Source organism: Capra hircus, chromosome 24 (assembly GCF_001704415.2).
Source record: "Capra hircus breed San Clemente chromosome 24, ASM170441v1, whole genome shotgun sequence".
NCBI lineage: Eukaryota > Metazoa > Chordata > Mammalia > Artiodactyla > Bovidae > Capra > Capra hircus.
In genome coordinates, this window is record NC_030831.1 from 54,174,636 (window position 1) to 54,195,273 (window position 20,638).

The 20,638-nt window shown below is 41.8% G+C and overlaps 1 protein-coding gene across 2 annotated transcripts; it reads left to right on the forward strand.

Moving 5' to 3' along the window:
* On the forward strand, nucleotides 4,784-20,353 carry LOC108633810 (mucin-5AC-like). Of its 2 annotated transcripts, XM_018039790.1 has the most exons (3): nucleotides 4,784-4,912; nucleotides 18,807-18,911; nucleotides 19,038-20,353. In XM_018039790.1, the coding sequence occupies exons 2-3, from the start codon at nucleotides 18,839-18,841 to the stop codon at nucleotides 19,871-19,873; spliced, it is 909 nt and encodes a 302-aa protein (XP_017895279.1). In that variant the 5' UTR covers nucleotides 4,784-4,912; nucleotides 18,807-18,838; the 3' UTR covers nucleotides 19,874-20,353. The 2 variants fall into 2 exon arrangements, with proteins under 2 accessions (XP_017895279.1, XP_017895280.1); XM_018039791.1 differs by lacking the exon at nucleotides 18,807-18,911 and having other exon boundaries at nucleotides 4,788-4,912.

The following is a 20,638-nucleotide window of genomic DNA, read 5'->3' on the forward strand; positions in this document are numbered from 1 at the left end:
AGGCTGAGCGCCTAAGAATTGATGCTTTTGAACTGTGATGTTGGAGAAGACTCTTGAGAGTCCCTTGGACTGCAAGGAGATCCAACCAGTCCATTCTGAAGGAGATCAGCCCTGGGATTTCTTTGGAAGGAATGATGCTAAAGCTGAAGCTCCAGGACTTTGGCCACCTCATGCGAAGAGTTGACTCATTGGAAAAGACTCTGATGCTGGGAGGGATTAGGGGCAGGAGGAGAAGGGGACGACCGAAGATGAGTTGGCTGGATGGCATCACTGACTCGATGGACATGAATCTGAGTGAACTCCGGGAGTTGGTGATGGACAGGGAGGCCTGGCGTGCTGCGATTCATGGGGTCGCAAAGAGTCGGACACGACTGAGCGACTGAACTGAACTGAACTGAACTAAAGCAGTTGGGAATAAATTAATGAATGGCCATGTTCTGTCATCATGCTGCTGCTGCTGCTAAGTCGCTTCAGTCGTGTCTGACTCTGTGCGACCCCATAGACGACAGCCCACCAGGCTCCCCCATCCCTGGGATCCTCAAGGCAAGAACACTGGAGTGGGTTGCCATTTCCTTCTCCAATGCATGAAAGTGAAAAGTGGAAGTGAAGTTGCTCAGCCGTGTCCGACTCTTAGCGACCCCATGGACTGCGGCCCACCAGGCTCCTGCATCCATGGGATTTTCCAGGCAAGAGTATTGGAGTGGGTTGCCATTGCCTTCTCTGGCTGTCAGTATAAACACACTTAAAATTTGTAAGTGCGCTTTAAATTTGTAATTTGGAAATTCGATAATAGGCATCGAAAGATGTTATTCCTCCTGCTGTTTCTGTTTTAAGTAGGGCTAATTGTCATCCCGCTCTATAACTAAAATACTTTAAGATTACTTTTTATTTAGTGAATGCACGCCTGCAATGCAATGGGTTCAGTTTTGTGAAAAATATAATAAAGACCCCCTGATAGTGTTATATGATAATTATATATAAAACACATTTACAGGATGCTTCATATTTATTTTTAATTTTACTTTTAATAATTCAGTGAATCTCTCTATTTAGATGAATGAAAAATTACTTTTTCCCCCTAAGACTGCTCATCTACCAGAGTTCTCTCAACTACATGTCAGCCAAGATTTTCAGATTTCTTTTTGGCTATAAATCCTGCACAAGATGAAGGTTTCTCATAGGAGATTGTGGCAACACAATGAAGGATACCAAGGTTCTCTATTCATTATAACAATCCAGATATGTTCTGTTTTTAATGTGGATTTTCAGATTGAAATATTCACAAGGATTGTCAATAATACAAGCTGAAGTGTTGTTCTTTGCCAAATAAAGAAAATTCTGATTTTTAAATGATAAATTTAGCCACAGAGCAATGTGTCATTTAATTTTGTTGCTATTTTTTGAAGTTAATATTTTCTATAATTTTTTTTCAAAATATAGATGAAGAGTTGTGCCTGAGGCTTGCAACTGCTAAGTCAATTAGAGACTGTAAGCAGGAGACTCAAATGATAGAATAAACTTTTCTTCTCTACGCTGCTGATAAGATGCGTGGATGCTGTCAAAAATGAAAAGGGTTTACTTACACCATGACTGAGGTGAGGTGAAATGAAGCAAAAGTTGCTCAGTCGTGTCCAACTCTTTGCAACCCCATGGACTATACAGTCCATAGAATTCTCCAGGCCCGAATACTGGAGTGGGTAGGCTTTCCCTTCTCCAGGGGATCTTCCCAACCCAGGGACTAATCCCAGGTCTCCCGAATTGCAGGCGTATTCTTTACCAGCTGAGGCACAAGGGAAGCCCAAGAGTACTGGAGTGGGTAGCCCATCCCTTCTCCAGGGGATCTTCCTGACCCAGGGATGGAACCTGGGTCTCCTGTTTTGCAGGCAAATTCTTTACCAACTGAACTATCAGGGTACACCATGACTATGTTCCTCCAATATAAATGAAAATCAATGTCTCTGCAGAATAAAAATGTAGCAATATCTTAAAGCAAATAAAGTCAAATTTATATCATATGTTTGATAATTATATCATTCTTACCTGCCTCTTGAGAAATCTCTATGCAGGTCAGGAACCAACAGTTAGAACTGGACATGGAACAACAGACTGGTTCCAAATAGGAAAAGGAGTTCGTCAAGGCTGTATATTGTCACCCTACTTATTTAACTTATATGCAGAGTACATCATGAGAAATGCAGGGCTGTATGAAACACAAGCTGGAATCAAGATTGCCGGGAGAAATATCAATAACCTCAGATATGCAGATGACAATACCCTTATGGCAGAAAGTGAAGAGGAACTAAAAAGCCTCTTGATGAAAGTGAAAGAGGAGAGTGAAAAAGTTGGCTTAAAACTCAACATTCAGGAAACGAAGATCATGGCATCTGGTCCCATCACTTCATGGGAAATAGATTGGGAAACTGGAAACAGTGACAGACTATTTTTTGGGCTCCAAAATCACTGCAGATTGTGACTGCAGCCATGAAATCAAAAGATGCTTGCTTCTTAGAAGAAAAGCTATGACCAACCTAGACAGCATATTAAAAAGCAGAGACATCACTTTGCCAACAAAGGTCCATCTAGTCAAGGCTATGGTTTTTCCAGTAGTCATGTATAGATGTGAGAGTTGGACTGTGAAGAAAGCTGAGCGCAGAAGAATTGATGCTTTTGAACTGTGGTGTTGGAGAAGACTCTTGAGAGTCCCTTGGACAGCAAGGGGATCCAACCAGCCCATCCTAAAGGAAATCAGTCCTGAACATTCATTGGAAGGGCTGATGCTGAAGCCGAAACTCCAATACTTTGGCCACCTCATGCAAAGAACTGACTCATTTGAAAAGACCCTGATGCTGGGAAAGATTGATGGCAGGAGGAGAAGGGAACGACAGAGGATGATATGGTTGGATGGCATCACAGACTTAATGGACATGAGTTTGAGTAAACTCTGGGAGTTGGTGATGGACAGGGAGACCTGACGTGCTGTGGTCCATGGGGTCACAAAGAGTCAGACACAACTCAATGAATGTACTCTTTGTGACCCCATGGACTGTAGCCCACCAGGCCTCCCTGGAGAAGGAAATGGCAACCCACTCCAGTATTCTTGCCTGGAAAATACCTTGGACAGAGGAGCCTGGTGGGCTATAGGTGATGGGCTCTCAAAAGTGTTGCACACAATTCAGCAACTAAGCAACAATAACAAACGTTGTACATATTCATAATCTTCCTTGAAAGAAAATTTTTAACTACCAGCACTAACATGTGAGGTTAACAAGGTAGTAAGGTACGAGATATATTACACAGAGTTCAACTGTATTTCTATATACTGGCAACTAACAATTGACATTGACATTTTTTAAAAAGCATTATCATTTTTAAAGTACTGTAAAATATTTTTGGAAAAATGCCAGGTACTTTCTAGTGCAAAAAGTTCATTAGCAATTAAACAGACCTCTTTGACAGTTTGAATTCTGACATTTTTTTAATAAAAATAAAGCTTTTCTCTGAAATTTCTCTTATAAATATATCCAACACCTTCAGTTTAATGAGTTCTATTGGATCAACTGAAATGGCATAGCCTCAAGCCTTAGAAGGGTCTTCTGTTGTGGTTCAGTGATAAAGAATCTGCCTGCAATGCAGGAGACGTGGGTTCCATCCCTGGGTTGGGAAGATCCCCTGGAGAAGGGAATGGCAACCCACTCCAGTATTTTGCCTGGAAAATTCCATGGACAGAGGAACTTGGTAGGCTACAGTCCGTGGGGTTGCAATAGAGACCGACATGACTAAGCAACTAACAACAGCAAAAAGCCTTAGAACATCCATCACATAGAAAAACTGCTGAAGACTTGACAAGCTGGGAAGGGATTTGTCTCAAGAGGAGTAAAAACGTAATGACTTACTTTTCACTCCTTTGATTGGTTTTGATATCATTGTACGGCCATGGGCTACAAGGGACATGCATAAATTGAAGGTATCAATAATATTAAGCATGACCTTTTAATAAACTGATTTATTTGTCTGTTTTAATTTCTTCACTAATAAAATGTGGCCAAAGATACCCTAATATCATATGAAAGTTGTATTTCATAAGCAAGTGTGTTTGAGGTACCCAAAACATTGCCTGACTTCAGGCATTCAATAAATATCGTTGTCATATATATATATATATATATACACACACAAACACATACCTGGCACTGCTTAGAAACACAATATTCTCACTTGTAGAATTAATAAATCTATGAGTTAATCCTTTTTTAATCTGAGACAAACTATGTTTCTTGACCAGAAAAAGGGTTTCCTCAAGATTTTCAACATATTATTGCCTAGAACGTTGGTTCTAATGGATTTTAAATGCATGTGAACTGCTGATCAACTGACCCAGTAAACTTTCAGACGCCTATCTTGAGACTTAAAAGATGAAATCACCCTAAGGCCATGGGTGCTTACAGGGCTGAGAAGACATTCAAGGGTGAGTAGAGACAAAACAATGACAAGCTTCCACCTCACTCTTTTTTCTTAGGTTGGTCCTAACATAGAAGACAGGTGTCTGAAAAATGGTGCGGAAAGGAATAAGAGGAAGACTTGTGTAAGATTTTTAGCGTTCTTTTCTGTCAGGAGGATTGTTGAAGGGTTAGTCATAGTAGCTCTCAGAAGCGGGATTTCTTGAGTCTTGCTGTAATTAATACCTCATTTCCTTCTCTGTTTTAGTGAATAATTATGTACCATTCAGTTTCATCCACACCTGCTCTGATGGATCAGACCAGTCATTATAATTATTCTTCAGGGTTGCAGATATATAGGGCAATGAATGGACTGAGAATATTTCTGGAGTTCAGTTTGTAGAATTGCAAGCTCAAGAATGGACAGAAAGAAAGGAAAATACACGCTAGATATTGAACACTGCGAAAACTCGGCGGTGAGTATGATTGCCCTATTTTAGTATTTGCCTATATTGCAGTCTGACTTTCAGATTTAATAGCAATCTAATTTCTTTACTGCAAGGTAGTCAGTCACAATTTTACATCGTTCTCCAAAAGGAAGAGTAACCATGTATTCAGTTTTTCCTTCAACTTTTCACGCTATATTATGCTCTATTGTATTTTAGAAGCTTGTTTTTATATTTACTCATATACAGAGTTAGAAATGTTTCCATGACCACATGATATAAAATAAATTCATTTAACTTTCAGTACTCACCACTATGGTGAGACATGATTCAGAGAGGAATTTGCTTGAGCAAATTCATAAAATTCATAAAGTTCCAAAGACGTCTTGGGTTTAGTTTAAAGTTACATTTTTACAACTTCATACTTAGATTCTAGATATAACTTCTAAACCTGTCAGAATTCATATTTCTAAATAGGCTGGAAATCCAGATACTAATCCTGGATATTCTCTTTAGGTGAAAGAAATCCTTAGAAAATCTCTACTTTGTATGAAAATATGACCTTTCGGTCTATTTTTAAGGGCTTTATACCAAGAATCAAGTCTTCACTACATAGTTTTAAGTGGTCTTTTAGATAGTAGAACAAAGGATATTGCTGTTAAGTCACTAAGTCGTGTTCAACTCATTGGGACCCCAAGGACTGTAGACCCCCAGGCTCCTCTGGGTTGCCATTTCCTTCTCCAGGAGATCTTGCCTACCTAGGGACTGAACCCTCATCTCCTGCATTGGCAGGCAGGTTCTTTACCACTGAGCCACCAGGGAAGCCCAGAACCAAGGAAAGAACTGTGCTAAAGATTGAAATGATAAGATAAAGTTCACACCTGAAAAATAAAAGCAATATTTTGTCTTTACAGTTTGGAACGGTGGCAGTAGGCCTGTATTTACTCACCTATAAATGAAGCCTAAGAAGGTCAAGCCCTATTGGTTAGTTGAATAAGAATCCCACAGAGGATTCTTGGTTTACTGAAAGAAGGGTTTGTCCTTTGAGTCATCACACAAAGGACCATCCTGAGGCTACTCTCCTTGTCATTTGTGTTTGAGTTTGACACTCTATAATTGAATCTTCAGAATGCTGGAAGAGTCAGGTGGAAACAAAATCCCTTTAGCCAAGTATTCATCTTGATAGTTTCTCTAGAAAACAGCAAACTTGAAGATGTTTACAAATACTATCTCAAGCATATTTTTCAGCATATGTCTGGCTAGCTGAAAATGTTTCATTTACCGTAGATATTTAAGGCATAGTAATAAAAATATTTTCTCTTAAGATCAAATTAAATAATAGAATTAAAAAATGAATTGAAACTCATAAAGAAAATAAATTTTGGCATATTGTTTTTCTGTTGGGAGATATAGGAACTTAATCCTTATAAAGTGAGGGGAAAAGCTTAGAGAACTTTCCTTGGTAATTGTCAGTTGCCTATGGCCATTCTTAGCTAAAGCTGACTCTCTAATTAAACATTCACAGCTCCTCAATGATTACAATTTTGTAGAGACTTCACTTGTCCTGAGTCAGAGCAAACATGACATGGCAGAATTGTTACTGGGGCTGTAATATTACCCAGAAGCTGAGCCTAGATCACAGGTTCTCCACCCTTATTGTAAATGCCACTCATCATTTTCCTTCTTTGAAAGGGTTGAGATTCTATCCATGCCAGAACATTCTGCAAAAATGGCCTGGTGAGTGAGTCTCACTTTGTTTATAAACCACATGAAAATATCCAAGTCCTTCAAGATATCCAAGTTCATCAAACTGGCAAGTTCAGTCAAACTGGATAATAACTAAAGCAATGGAAATCTTCAGGTAGGAAAATAAGCTAGGCGGTTATTAAAGATAAATCCAACTTGACTCAGATTTACCTAATGAATAACATGGACTTTGTTTAATCCTATGCGGTAAAACTAGAGCTGTTTCCTTAATCCCTTTGATATAACCCTTATAGAAAAATCTAACTTAGCAAAGTCTTTACTGACAAGAGTATTCCATCTTATCTATATTTAATAGCAATCATTGATTTTTGGTATTGTTGATAATAGTTCCCAGCGGAGCACTGACGTTATACAATGCTAGCTTGACAGTTTTATGCAACTCTTTGGTTGATGGGTCAGCAATTTTTATAGCTATTTTGTAATGGGTTATTAAATCAACATGATAAGAGACAACTAGTAGTTGCAGCATTAGAAATAAAAGCACCGATACTATACTAAGGATAATGAGCTCTTACTTACTGAAAGCATAGTCTATGCCAGACATCACTCTAACCCTTTTCATAAATCATTAAGTGAAACAAAAGTTGCTCAGTTGCGTCCAACTCTTTGTGATGTATAGACTGTATATATGGATGGACTGTAGCCTGCTAGGCTTCTCTGCCCATGGGATTTCCCAGGCAAGAACACTGGAGTGGGTTACCATGCCCTTCTCCAGGGGATCTTGTCGACCCAGGGATTGAACCCAGGTCTCCTGCATGCTAGGTAGATTCTTTACCATCTGAGCCACTAATCATTAATCCTCAGAGCAAATCTACAAGTGTGAGGAATCCTACTAGCCTCCTAGAAATGGCAGAGATGTCCTTGACTCACAGCTAGAAAATCAGTATTATTTTCCTATAAGATGGAGACCCTCAGGCAATCCTATATCATTTTGAGATGTAGTAAAACTTTTTGCCCAGATCCATATTTTCCTGAACTTCCTTCTCTCCCATTTTCATTTTTTCTTATTCTTTCTCCTCTTTTTAACACACCCCTTCCTCCCAATATTTCCCACTGATCTCACCCATTTTCAATTTTTATCACCCCTTTTTTTTCAACAATGTTTAGCAGTTACTGTATTTGTTTCAGTTCAGTTCAGTTGCTCAGTCATGTCTGACTTTTTTGCGAGCCCATGAATTGCAGCATGCCAGGCCTCCCTGTCCATCACCAACTCCTGGAGTTCACTCAAACTCACATCCATCGAGTTGGTAATGATATCTAGCCATCTCATCCTCTGTCGTCCCCTTCTCCTCCTGCTCCCAAACCCTCCCAGCATCAGAGTTTTTTACATTTGTTTATACACAAATGTTTTCCTCCCTGTTATATTAGCATGCAAACTCCCTGTGAGTAGAGACTTTTGTTGTTGTTGTTGTTGAGAACTATTTTTATACTGCTCTGTGCTGAAGAGGTCAAGGCTATGGTTTTTCCAGTGGTCATGTATGGATGTGAGAGTTGGACTGTGAAGAAAGCTGAGTGCAGAAGAATTGATGCTTTTGAACTGTGGTATTGGAGAAGACTCTTGAGAGTCCCTTGGACTGCAAAGAGATCCAACCAGTCCATTCTAAAGGAGATCAGTCCTGGGTACTCATTGGAAGGACTGATGCTAAAGCTGAAACTCCAATACTTTGGTCACCTCATACAAAGAGCTGACTCATTGGAAAAGACTCTGATGCTGGGAGGGACTGAGGACAGGAGGAGAAGGGGACGACCGAGGATGAGATGGCTGGATGGCATCACTGACTCGATGGACATGAGTTTGAGTGAACTCTGGGAGTTGGTGATGGACAGGGAGGCCTGGCAAGCTGCGATTTATGGGGTCGCAAAGAGTCGGACACGACTGAGCAACTGAACTGAACTGAACTGATGCTGAAGAAGGGGCTTCCCTGGTGGCTCAGCTGGTAAAGAATTCACCTGCAATGCAGGAGACCCCGGTTTAATTCCTGGGTCAGGAAGATTTGCAGAAGAAAGGATAAGCTATCCACTCCAGTATTCTTGGGCCTCCCTGGTGGCTCAGCTGGTAAAGAATCCACCTACAATGAGGAAAAAAAACCACCTGGGTTCAATCTCTGGGTTGGGAAGATCCCCTGGAGCAGGAAACTGCTACCCACTCCAGTATTCTAGCCTGGAGAATTCCATGAACTATATAGTCCATGGGGTTGCAAAAGAGTTGGACACAACTGAGTGACTTTCACTTTCACTTTCATGCTGAAGAGGAACCCAGCAGAAACATGTCACAAACTGGACAAAGGACTTACCTTCTGGGTCCTTGTCATGGGCTTGCAAGTTCCACTGCATCAAGCATGGTGTGCATTATACAAGGAATCTCTTTGTGTGAGAATTTTTCATTGGTATAGTGTAGTATAGTATACACTATATTAATATATTATTGTAGTTCAGTATAATAATATGCCATATATAATGCAGTAGAGTGGAAATTACACTAGCCTTAACACTGGAAAGTCTGAGCACCAACGCTCACTATTGGGTCATCCAGGATAATATGGTACTACTACTTCCAACATCAACTCTTTTGCTTCGGTATTCTCATTTCTAGAATAACCTGAACAGCTTGTGTCTGATAAGCTGGAAGAACTTTTTCAGCTCTAACATTCCTTTCCTTGGATGAACACATGTTCCCTTAAATATGCTCCACCTACAACATTTGCAACATTAATGTATTTAATAAATTACTACATTTGTAATATAACAGAGAAGATGGATTATATACATTCCCGATCTGAAATTCTGGATAACATAAAAATTGGTTAAAAGTTAACATAGAATACTCTGTCTAGATTTTTTGTGTCTTCAGAGGATAAGAAAACATTTATCTCTTTTTAAAGTCTTGTGTTATCCCTTTAAATAATAACAGCAACAGCCTTGTTTATTTTTGACTGAAGAGTGTAATTTCAGAAATTCAACACCATGCTTTCTGTTCACTTAACACTTCATCTCTATAGTCAGCCACGTGTTCAAATAACCAAGAGACTCACAGCACCACATACTGTCATGCACAGTCAAGTGATGTCCCTTCCAACTTAACTGGGGTGTGTGTGAACCCAGGAGTCCCTGCACGGTCAGGAATGCCACGCACGAGTAATATTTAGCAGAGCACCTTTTATCCAGGTTGGAATGTGCTCTCTGTGGAGATGTATTTGGTCTATTCTTTCCCAGGACATGTATTTAATCCTTTAATTCACCTACATTCATTTTGAGCATTTGCTGTGTTCTCAGTATAAGTTGCTACTGCTGCTGCTGCTAAGCCGCTTCAGTCGTGTCCAACTCTGTGTGACCCCGTAGACGGCAGCCCACCAGGCTCCCCCGTCCCTGGGATTCTCCAGGCAAGAACATTGGAGTGGGTTGCCATTTCCTTCTCCAGTGCATGAACGTGAAAAGTGAAAGTGAAGTCGCTCAGTTGTGTCTGACTCTTAGCGACCCCATGGACTGCAGCCTACCAGGTTCCTCTGTCCATGGGATTTTCCAGGCAAGAGTACTGGAGTGGGGGTGCCATTGCCTTTTCCGATCAGTATAAGTTACCATGAGGCAATCCACAAGAAGAAGAGTGGTTGATAGTCTCTGTTTTCAAAGAGCTAGTGTTCTTTGAACATTGCAGATTCAAATATTCTCAGATAATGTATGAAAATAAAAGGAAATACTTATAAGGTACAAACACAAGTTTGAGAAGGGAGAACGGATGAGACTCCGATGAGAGACTGGGTCATATTCGAAACTTTGAGAATCCTACTCTGTTGTGATCATCTTATTTTCTTACGCTGTTCCAGCCTCAGAACCTGTATGTGACACTGTTTATGGCTCTCTTGGTTCTGAACTCTAGTTCTCATAACCTTGACATAGGATCCTGGCTCTATTCTCCAGATTTTCTCTGCTAGCTTTGGAGACTAGATTCAACTTTCCTTGGTTCTTGATCTTGGCTGTTTGCTGACTTAACTTTATCTCAGGACTGTATCCCTATATCTTCAGCTCCAGTTTAGAAACTTGGCATTGACTATACATTATGTATCCTGCTTGGCAGTTTGGTTGGGTTACCATGACTCTGGAATGCCCATCCTCCATGGTGGAGTCTTGCTGTGGAGGTTCAGTAGAAAAAGTATGAACTTTGTTGAGCCAGAGCAAAAACAATACCCAGTTGTGGATGTGACTGGTGATAGAAGCAAGATCCGATGCTGTAAAGAGCAATATTGCATAGGAACCTGGAATGTCAGGTCCATGAATCAAGGCAAATTGGAAGTGGTCAAACAAGAGATGGCAAGGGTGAACGTAGACATTCTAGGAATCAGCAAACTAAAATGGACTGGAATGGGTGAATTTAACTCAGATGACCATTACGTCTACTACTGCGGGCAGGAATCCCTCAGAAGAAATGGAGTAGCCATCATGGTCAACAAAAGAGTCCGAAATGCAGTACTTGGATGCAATCTCAAAAACGACAGAATGATCTCTGTACGTCTCTAAGGCAAACCATTCAATATCACAGTTATCTAAGTCTATGCCCCAACCAGTAACGCTGAAGAAGCTGAAGTTGAACGGTCTTATGAAGACCTACAAGACCTTTTAGAAGTAACACCCTAAAAAGATATCCTTTTCATTATAGGGGACTGGAATACAAAAGTAGGAAGTCAAGAAACACCTGGAGTAACAGGCAAATTTGGCCTTGGAATGTGGAATGAAGCAGGGCAAAGACTAATAGAGTTTTGCCAAGAAAATGCGCTGGTCATAGGAAACACCCTCTTCCAACAACACAAGAGAAGACTCTACACATGGGCATCACCAGATGGTCAACACCGAAATCAGATTGATTATATTCTTTGCAGCCAAAGATGGAGAAACTCTATAGAGTCAACAAAAATAAGACCAGGAGCTGACTATGGCTCAGATCATGAACTCCTTATTGCCAAATTCAGACTTAAATTGAAGAAAGTAGGGAAAACCGCTAGACCATTCAGGTATGACCTAAATCAAATCCCTTATGATTATACAGTGGAAGTGAGAAATAGATTTAAGGGCCTAGATCTGATAGATAGAGTGCCTGATGAACTATGGAATGAGGTTCATGACATTGTACAGGAGACAGGGATCAAGACCATCCCCATGGAAAAGAAATGCAAAAAAGCAAGATGGCTGTCTGGGGAGGCCTTACAAATAGCTGGGAAAAGAAGAGAGGTGGAAAGCAAAGGGGAAAAGGAAAGATATAAGCATCTGAATGCAGAGCTCCAAAGAATAGCAAGAAGAGATAAGAAAGCCTTCTTCAACGATCAATGCAAAGAAATAGAGGAGAACAGCAGAATGGGAAAGACTAGAGATCTCTTCAAGAAAATTAGAGATACCAAGGGAACATTTCATGCAAAGATGGGCTCAATAAAGGACAGAAATGATATGGACCTAACAGAAGCAAAAGATATTAAGAAGAGGTGGCAAGAATACACAGAAGAACTGTACAAAAAAGATCTTCATGACCCAGATAATCATGATGATGTGATCACTAATCTAGAGCCAGACATCCTGGAATGTGAAGTCAAGTGGACTTCAGGAATTATCACTATGAAAAAAGCTAGTGGAGGTGATGGGATTCCAGTTGAGCTATTTCAAATCCTGAAAGATGATGCTGTGAAAGTGCTGCACTCAATATGCCAGCAAATTTGGAAAGCTCAGCAGTGGCCACAGGACTGGAAAAGCTCAGTTTTCATTCTAATTCCAAAGAAAGGCAATGCAAAAGAATGCTCAAACTACCACACAATTACACTCATCTCACATGCTAGTAAAGTAATGCTCAAAATTCTGCAAGCCAGGCTTCAGCAATACGTGAACCGTGAACTCCCTGATGTTCAAGCTGGTTTTAGAAAAGGCAGAGGAACCAGAGATCAAATTGCCAACATCCACTGGATCATGGAAAAAGCAAGAGAGTTCCAGAAAAACATCTATTTCTGCTTTCTTGACTATGCCAAAGCCTTTGACTGTGTGGATCACAATAAATTGTGGAAAATTCTGAAAGAGATGGGAATACCAGACCACCTGACCTGTCTCTTGAGAAATCTGTATGCAGGTCAGGAAGCAACAGCTAGAACTGGACATGCAACAACAGACTGGTTCCAAATAGGAAAAGGAGTATGTCAAGGCTGTATATTGTCACCCTGCTTATTTAACTTCTATGCAGAGTACATCATGAGAAACGCTGGACTGGAAGAAACATAAGCTGGAATCAAGATTGCCGGGAGAAATATCAATAACCTCAGATATGCAGATGACACCACCCTTATGGCAGAAAGTGAAGAGGAATTAAAAACCCTCTTGATGAAAGTGAAAGAGGAGAGTGAAAAAGTTGGCTTAAAGCTCAACATTCAGAAAACTAAGATCATGGCATCTGATCCCATCACTTCATGGGAAATAGATGGGGAAACAGTGGAGACAGTGTCAGACTTTATTTTTGGGGGCTCCAAAATCACTGCAGGTGGTGACTGCAGCCATGAAATTAAAAGACGCTTACTCCTTGGAAGAAAAGTTATGACCAACCTAGATGGTGTATTCAAAAGCAGAGATATTACTTTGCCGACTAAGGTCCATCTAGTCAAGGCTATGGTTTTTCCTGTGGTCATGTATGGATGCGAGAGTTGGACTGTGAAGAAGGCTGAGCGCCGAAGAATTGATGCTTTTGAACTGTGGTGTTGGAGAAGACTCTTGAGAGTCCCTTGGACTGCGAGGAGATCCAACCAGTCCATTCTAAAGGAGATCAGCCCTGGGTGTTCTTTGGAAGGAATGATGCTAAAGCTGAAGCTCCAGTACTTTGGCCACCTCATGCAAAGAGTTGACTCATTGGAAAAGATTTTGATGCTGGGAGGGATTGGGGGCAGGAGGAGAAGGGGACGACCGAGGATGAGATGGCTGGATGGCATCACGGACTCGATGGACGTGAGTCTGAGTGAACTCCGGGAGATGGTGATGGACAGGGAGGCCTGGCGTGCTTCGATTCATGGGGTCGCAGAGAGTCGGACACGACTGAGCGACTGAACTGAACTGAACTGAACTGATACTATTGCTAGGTCAGTGTGAAATAATAAGTGAGTTAAATGAATGGAGATAGAAAATGTTTCTACTTGTTTGGAGAGATAAAAAGCAGAATTTAAAGAGGCCTTAGATAACATCGAATCTGGTAGTTCTTAAACCTAGCTGTGTATAAAAACACCCAGAGATTATTAAAGAAATATTGATGACTGAGCCCCACCCTAGAACAGTTAAACTGGAAACTCTAGTGGTGGGATGCATGTAACAATATTTCTTAAACACTCCAGGTGAATCTAATATGCAGCTAATGATGCGAATGTGGGATCTAGTCCCATTCCATCGTTTAACAATCAGGGGAAATGTGACCCAGGAAATTTAAAACATTTTCCAGAACTCATATTGCTTTTGCCAGAAGTGGCTGAAATAGGAGGAGGACTTAACTGTCCTGTTGTCTGGCTATGTGCACTTTATTTCATTAAGCTGCTTTTTATAAAATTTTCTTAAGGCAGTATTATAGTACCTTCAGTCTTGGTGAAGAAGATGACACTTTCTCTACGACTGACTTGGTCTTCATGGCCCTCATTTGCCTGGCCTCAGGGACCCCTGTCCTCATTCCACTCCTGTTGCCTTGCAGCTGCCACCATTTGCACAAAACCCTGACCTTTCGACAAATACCACAGTCTGTATTTTGTAACATTTAAGATCTGCGCTAGTCTGCCTGGAAGTGTCGTAGTTGTATTCCATTCTGTGAGGGTTGTGCTCTCATCCAAATGACAATGAAATAATTAATCATATCGAACAATTGAAATTTTATGTAGGTTTCACAGTGCCAGGAACTTTGCAGACCTTGTTTTATTTTGTACTGTCATCACTGGAAAGTTTCCGAGAATTCTTCCATTGTGCACTTTCAGATATTTCAAGCCTGGGAAGGACGTAATGAACTCAGCTAGATTCTTTGCGCCCATAGTCCTTCCTCCTGGGTCCCAGGAAGGTACTTGCAGGCTGGATGATAGGAAACTAAAAGGATTATTATTAGGAATGGTCCATCAGTTGGTGATCAATAAAACTTAAAGATTTAGGAATACTCTAAGAACAGTTTTGAAAAACTTTACAGTGTTATCATTCCCCTCCTGATAACACAATCGCTGTCCGATACTCAGGTATTGGGGTAAAACCAGATACCCGAGAAGACCTTGCTGTGTTGAAGGTAAAGCCTGCAGCCTTCTGCATGGTGAATGAAGGTTGGGAAAGGCATTCCCAAATAGCAGAACTGTTTGTGCCAAAGTCCTAGCATAGAAGTGAGGCGGTACATTAAATAAACTGAGTGGAGGACAGTGTGGCTTGGGGCTACTGTATTAGTCAAGAGAAAAAGGAAACTTGGAATAAAGTGGCATCAACAGAGATAAAGGCAGTAATATTGGGACATGTTTAGCAGATGAAGTTAAAAGGGCTTGGTAATGGATTGGGAGATTTCAAGGATAATCCCTTTGCTCCACTTTACGAAAGTGAATCAAACGGTGGTGCCATTTAATGACATCTGAGATTTGGCCTGATTTCCTAGCAAGATCATAACCTTAGGTTTGGACTCAGTGTGATGCCTTTGAGCCATCTGAGACGTGCTATTGTGTAAGCATTGAAAGGCTCGAGGGGAAAGCTGGGTTGAAGATAAACTTGAGAGTCATTTGGATATAGATAGAAATTAAAATCATAGTGGGGATAAAGAATAGAGTGGTTACATTGGCCCACTGCCTATTTTTGTGAATAAAGCTTTATTGGAACACAGCCATGCTCATTTGTTTACTCACTGTCTATCACTGCTCAACATTATAATGGCAGACTGGTAGAGTTCTAACAAAAACTGTATGACTCACAGAGCTGAAAATATTTACTATTTGGTCCTTCATAGAAAATGTGCACTATCCTAAGACTTAGTGTGGAAAAACACAAGGGCCTAAGAACGACAGGGCTTCCCAGCTGGTGCTAGTGGTAAAGAACTTGCCAGCCAATGCAGGAGACATGAGAGACGCGGATTCGATCCCTGGGTTAGGATGATCCCTTGGAGGCAGGACGTGGCAACCCACTCCAGTATTCTTGCCTGGAGGATCCCATGGACAGAGGAGCCTGGTGGGCCACAGTCTGTAGGGTTGCAAAGAATCGGACACAACTGAAGCGACTTAGCATGCACATAAGAATGTCAACTGTAAAGACTGAACGTGGATCAGAACTTTCAAAAGAAACTGAGAAGATCCCCGGAGGTTAGGAGAAAACCAGTGAGAATGGAAGTAATCATTCAAGAAAGAAGAGCAATGATCTTCATTGGCAAATGCTGCCGAGGGCTTAAAGACGAGGGCTAAAATCCATCAGTTAGATTTTGGTGAATGCGTGCTATTGATGACTCTGTTAAGAGGTTTTTCAGAGGCCTGGAAGGAGCAGAAGCTGAACTGGGTTGGACTGAAGAGTGTGCAAATCGAGATGCTGTGTTTAGACCAATCGAGAAATTCTGTTCTCCGAAGAGAGAGGAAGAGAAGTAGCTAGAAGCATATTTTAATTTATCTATTTATGGCTGTTCCGAGTCTTGACTGCTGCACAGGCTTTTTCTCTACTTGCAGTGTGAGGGCTTCTCATTGCTGTGGCTTCTCTCATTGCAGAGCCCCGTACCTGTGGCTCCCGAGCTCTAGAGCACAGGCTCAGTAATTGCGCTGCGTGGGCTTCGATGCTCCTTGGCATGTGGGGTTTTCCCAGATCAGGGATCAAACCTGAGCCCCCGTATCGGTGGTGAATTCTTTACCACTGAGCCCCCAGGGAAGCCACTAGATGGGTATTTGAAACCAAGGAGATTTTCTTGTTTAAGATGAGAGGAGAGATTTCAGTGTGGAAAAACATCTATTTCTGCTTTACTGACTATGCCAAAGCTTTTGACTGTGTGGATCACAATAAACTGTGGAAAATTCTGAAAGAAATGGGAATACCAGACCACCTGACCTGCCTCTTGAGAAACCCACATGCAGGTCAGGAAGCAACAGTTAGAACTGGACATGGAACAACAGACTGGTTCCAAATAGGAAAAGGAGTACGTCAAGGCTGTATACTGTCACCCTGCTTATTTAACTTCTATGCAGAGTACATCATGAGAAACGCTGGGCTGGAAGAAACACAAGCTGGAATCAAGATTGCTGGGAGAAATATCAATAACCTCAGATATGCAGAAGACACTACCCTTATGGCAGAAAGTGAAGAGGAACTAAAAAGCCTCTTGATGAAAGTGAAAGAGGAGAGTGGAAAGGTTGGCTTAAAGCTCAACATTCAGAAAACGAAGATCATGGCATCCGGTCCCATCACTTCATGGGAAATAGGTGGGGAAACAGTGGAAACAGTGCCAGACTTTATTTTTTTGGGCTCCAAAATCACTGCAGGTGGTGACTGCAGCCATGAAATTAAAAGACGCTTACTCCTTGGAAGAAAACTTATGACCAACCTAGGTAGCATACTGAAAATCAGAGACATTACTTTGCCAACAAAGGTCCGTTTAGTCAAGGCTATGGTTTTTCCTGTGGTCATGTATGGATGCGAGAGTTGGACTGTGAAGAAGGCTGAGTGCCGAAGAATTGATGCTTTTGAACTGTGGTGTTGGAGAAGACTCCTGAGAGTCCCTTGGACTGCAAGGAGATCCAACCAGTCCATTCTAAAGGAGATCGGTCCTGGGTGTTCTTTGGAAGGAATGATGCTAAAGCTGAAACTCCAGTACTTTGGCCACCTCATGCGAAGAGTTGACTCATTGGAAAAGACTCTGATGTTGGGAAGGATTGGGGGCAGGAAGAGAAGGGGACGACAGAGGATGAGATGGCTGGATGGCATCACCGACTCCATGGATGTGAGTCTGAGTAAACTCCGGGAGATGGTGATGGACAGGGAGGCCTGGCGTGCTGCGATTCATGGGGTCGCAAAGAGTCAGACACAACTGAGCGACTGAACTGAACTGAAAATGTTAAAAGGAGGCAGTCATTTAAGGGAAAAATGGTGAGTATTCAGTCCTGGAGGAAGGATAAGACAGAAAATTTACTGAGGAAGGCAGAGGGGATGGGATCCAAAAGCAGATTGGCAGGTCGGTTTCAGGCAGAAGGAGGGATAGCATCTTTTGTATCAATCAGGAAAAGAAGAGAATGGATTCATGGGTTCGATACCCAGTGGAGGTTTGAAAGAGTTCCCATTGGATGATTTCAAGTTTCCCAATGAAGTAGAAAGGAAGTGAAGTCAATTAATAGGAATGAGGAGGGAACAATTTGTGTATGAGTGTTGGTGGGTGGAGGTTTCAGGTTTAAAGAGAGGGAAGAAGATTAAGGAAGTATTTTCAAAGGAGAGCAGATCTTAATCAGAGTTATAATAGGATGGGAGAACAGTACAGAAAATCCACCTGAGAATGATGACCACACATTTCTGTTAATTCTGATGTGCTCAGGGACGTGCCTTTCCCCAGCCATGTGACTGTTCAAGGGAAGGTCCAGCGTAAGCAGTCACTTGTTTGCCAGCTGGAAAAACTGAGCAGAGGGAAGTGCAAGAAGTTTTAGGGAGTTAGCAACCGTACTGAAAAATGGGCCCCGGAACAAAAGGTGGATAAAGAGAGATCTGAGTGAAGCCAGGGCTGCTGGGCTGGACATTTTAAGAAAACTAAAGAAAGGCTGTTACAGCAATAATTGAACAAACAAGTTGGAAGGAGAGAGCTTGGAAGGAGAGCACAGGATTCCTGAAGAAGTGATTTTGGAAACAGTGCAGATTGGGGTAATGACAATGTTCAGGGATGTATTGGGTGCAAAGAGGAGAATCTACCATTAAAGTATTGTTCTGCTTATGTGAAAAGACTTATCATTGGAACATAGGATAAAAGAAGATGTGATATTAACAGATTGTGATTGCTTCTAATATTACTGAAAGTGTGCAATTACCTCCATCTGAATAAAAGTGTGGACTTTAAGGCTAAATTGCTTCAGAGACGTATAGGGATTCAATGGCGTTAATACACTAGGTTATAATAACACAAAAGAGATGATAAATGACAAACTTTTTTGTTTTCACTACTAATATTTTTTATTCACACTCTTCTTAGGTGAAAGAAAATTGCTGCCGTAAGCTGACTCTATGGAAGATCTTTTTGGTTTGTTTCTTAGCCTGTCTGATAACAACAACAATTGGAGTACTCATAATAACCCTGGTGAATAATAGCAATTATCAACATTATTATTATTCATTGTTAATAAGCATTAATTATTAAAAATAATAATTACAATAATTTTCTAATATTATTAATTATAATAACAACTCTTCTATTGTTATCCAGCTACCCGGAGGAAGCCCGACACCTGGGCCCCCCCCTACTTCGCAGTCTACAACAAGCACCAGTCCAACGGAACCAGCAACCACCACTTCACCCGGACCTACAACCTCCACTACTTGGCAGCCTACAACGAGCACCCGTTCAACGGAACCTGCAACCACCACTTCACCCGGACCTACAACCTCCACTACTTGGCAGCCTACAACGAGCACCAGTTCAACAGAACCCGCAACCACCACTTCACCCGGACCTACAACCTCCGCTACTTGGCAGCCTACAACGAGCACCAGTTCAGCGGAACCCGCAACCACCACTTCACCCGGACCTACAATCTCCGCTACTTGGCAGCCTACAACGAGCACCAGTTCAGCGGAACCGGAAACCATCACTTCACCCGGACCTACAACCTCCGCTACTTGGCAGCCTACAACGAGCACCAGTTCAGCGGAACCGGAAACCATCACTTCACCCGGACCTACAACCTCCGCTACTTGGCAGCCTACAACGAGCACCAGTTCAGCGGAACCGGAAACCATCACTTCACCCGGACCTACAATCTCCGCTACTTGGCAGCCTACAACGAGCACCAGTTCAACAGAACCCGCAACCACCACTTCACCCGGACCTACAATCTCCGCCACTTGGCAGCCTACAACGAGCACCAGTTCAACAGAACCCGCAACCACCACTTCACCTGGACCTACAACCTCCGCTACTTGGCAGCCTACAACGAGCACCAGTTCAACAGAACCCGCAACCACCACTTCACCCGGACCTACAATCTCCACCACTTCAAATTAGCTTACAACCACAGCAGCTACCTCCACAGATTCAAGTGAAACCCCAGCTCCAGCTCTCCAGCAGAAGACTAAGATCACCGCTTCCTGCATCGATGACCACGACCACTCCCACTGAAGCCACAACTGCTGCTGCTCCCTCTTAGCTTATGAAAGCAGCGGGCAGCACTCTCCCTCAGCCCTGGGTAATCTCCACCTGCTCATCTGAGCCTGCAACTGCAGTGCCACCGTTCTCACTTGAATCTAGTGGGACTGCCACCAGCCCTCAGAACGTTCTGTGGCAGGTTAACCTTTCGTATTTTCCACCACAAATTAACCTACACCCGTCTCCCCTCACTGGCTCTTTCCTCACACTCTAGCTCCCTCTTCAAGAGCTGACTCTATGTCCACTACCATTGCTGCATTATACCTATAGCAGCTACCATGAGGCCAATTGAAGAAGAGAAACTTAGCCAGTGAATAAGGGAAGAATTATCTTCATTTTCACCACACCAACACTTAGGACTTCCAAACCTATTAAAACTATTTTTCTTTTAAGAGCTGTACACCAGAAACTAGCACATTGTAAACCAATGTTAATAAAAATTTTTAAAAAGAACTGAACACTTAGGCTAAGAACCTTTTCTTTTTGTATATTTCAAAATGATATAATTTCATACGGAAAAAGTAACCCAATTTGTTCATTTAGAATGTCTTTAAGACATTTTCTATAAAAGAATGTAGTAAAATAAGCCATTTAGTTTTTAATATGTGTTGGTTTCAGTTCAGAACTTTGCATTCTTCCTTAGACAAATGACAGACATAACA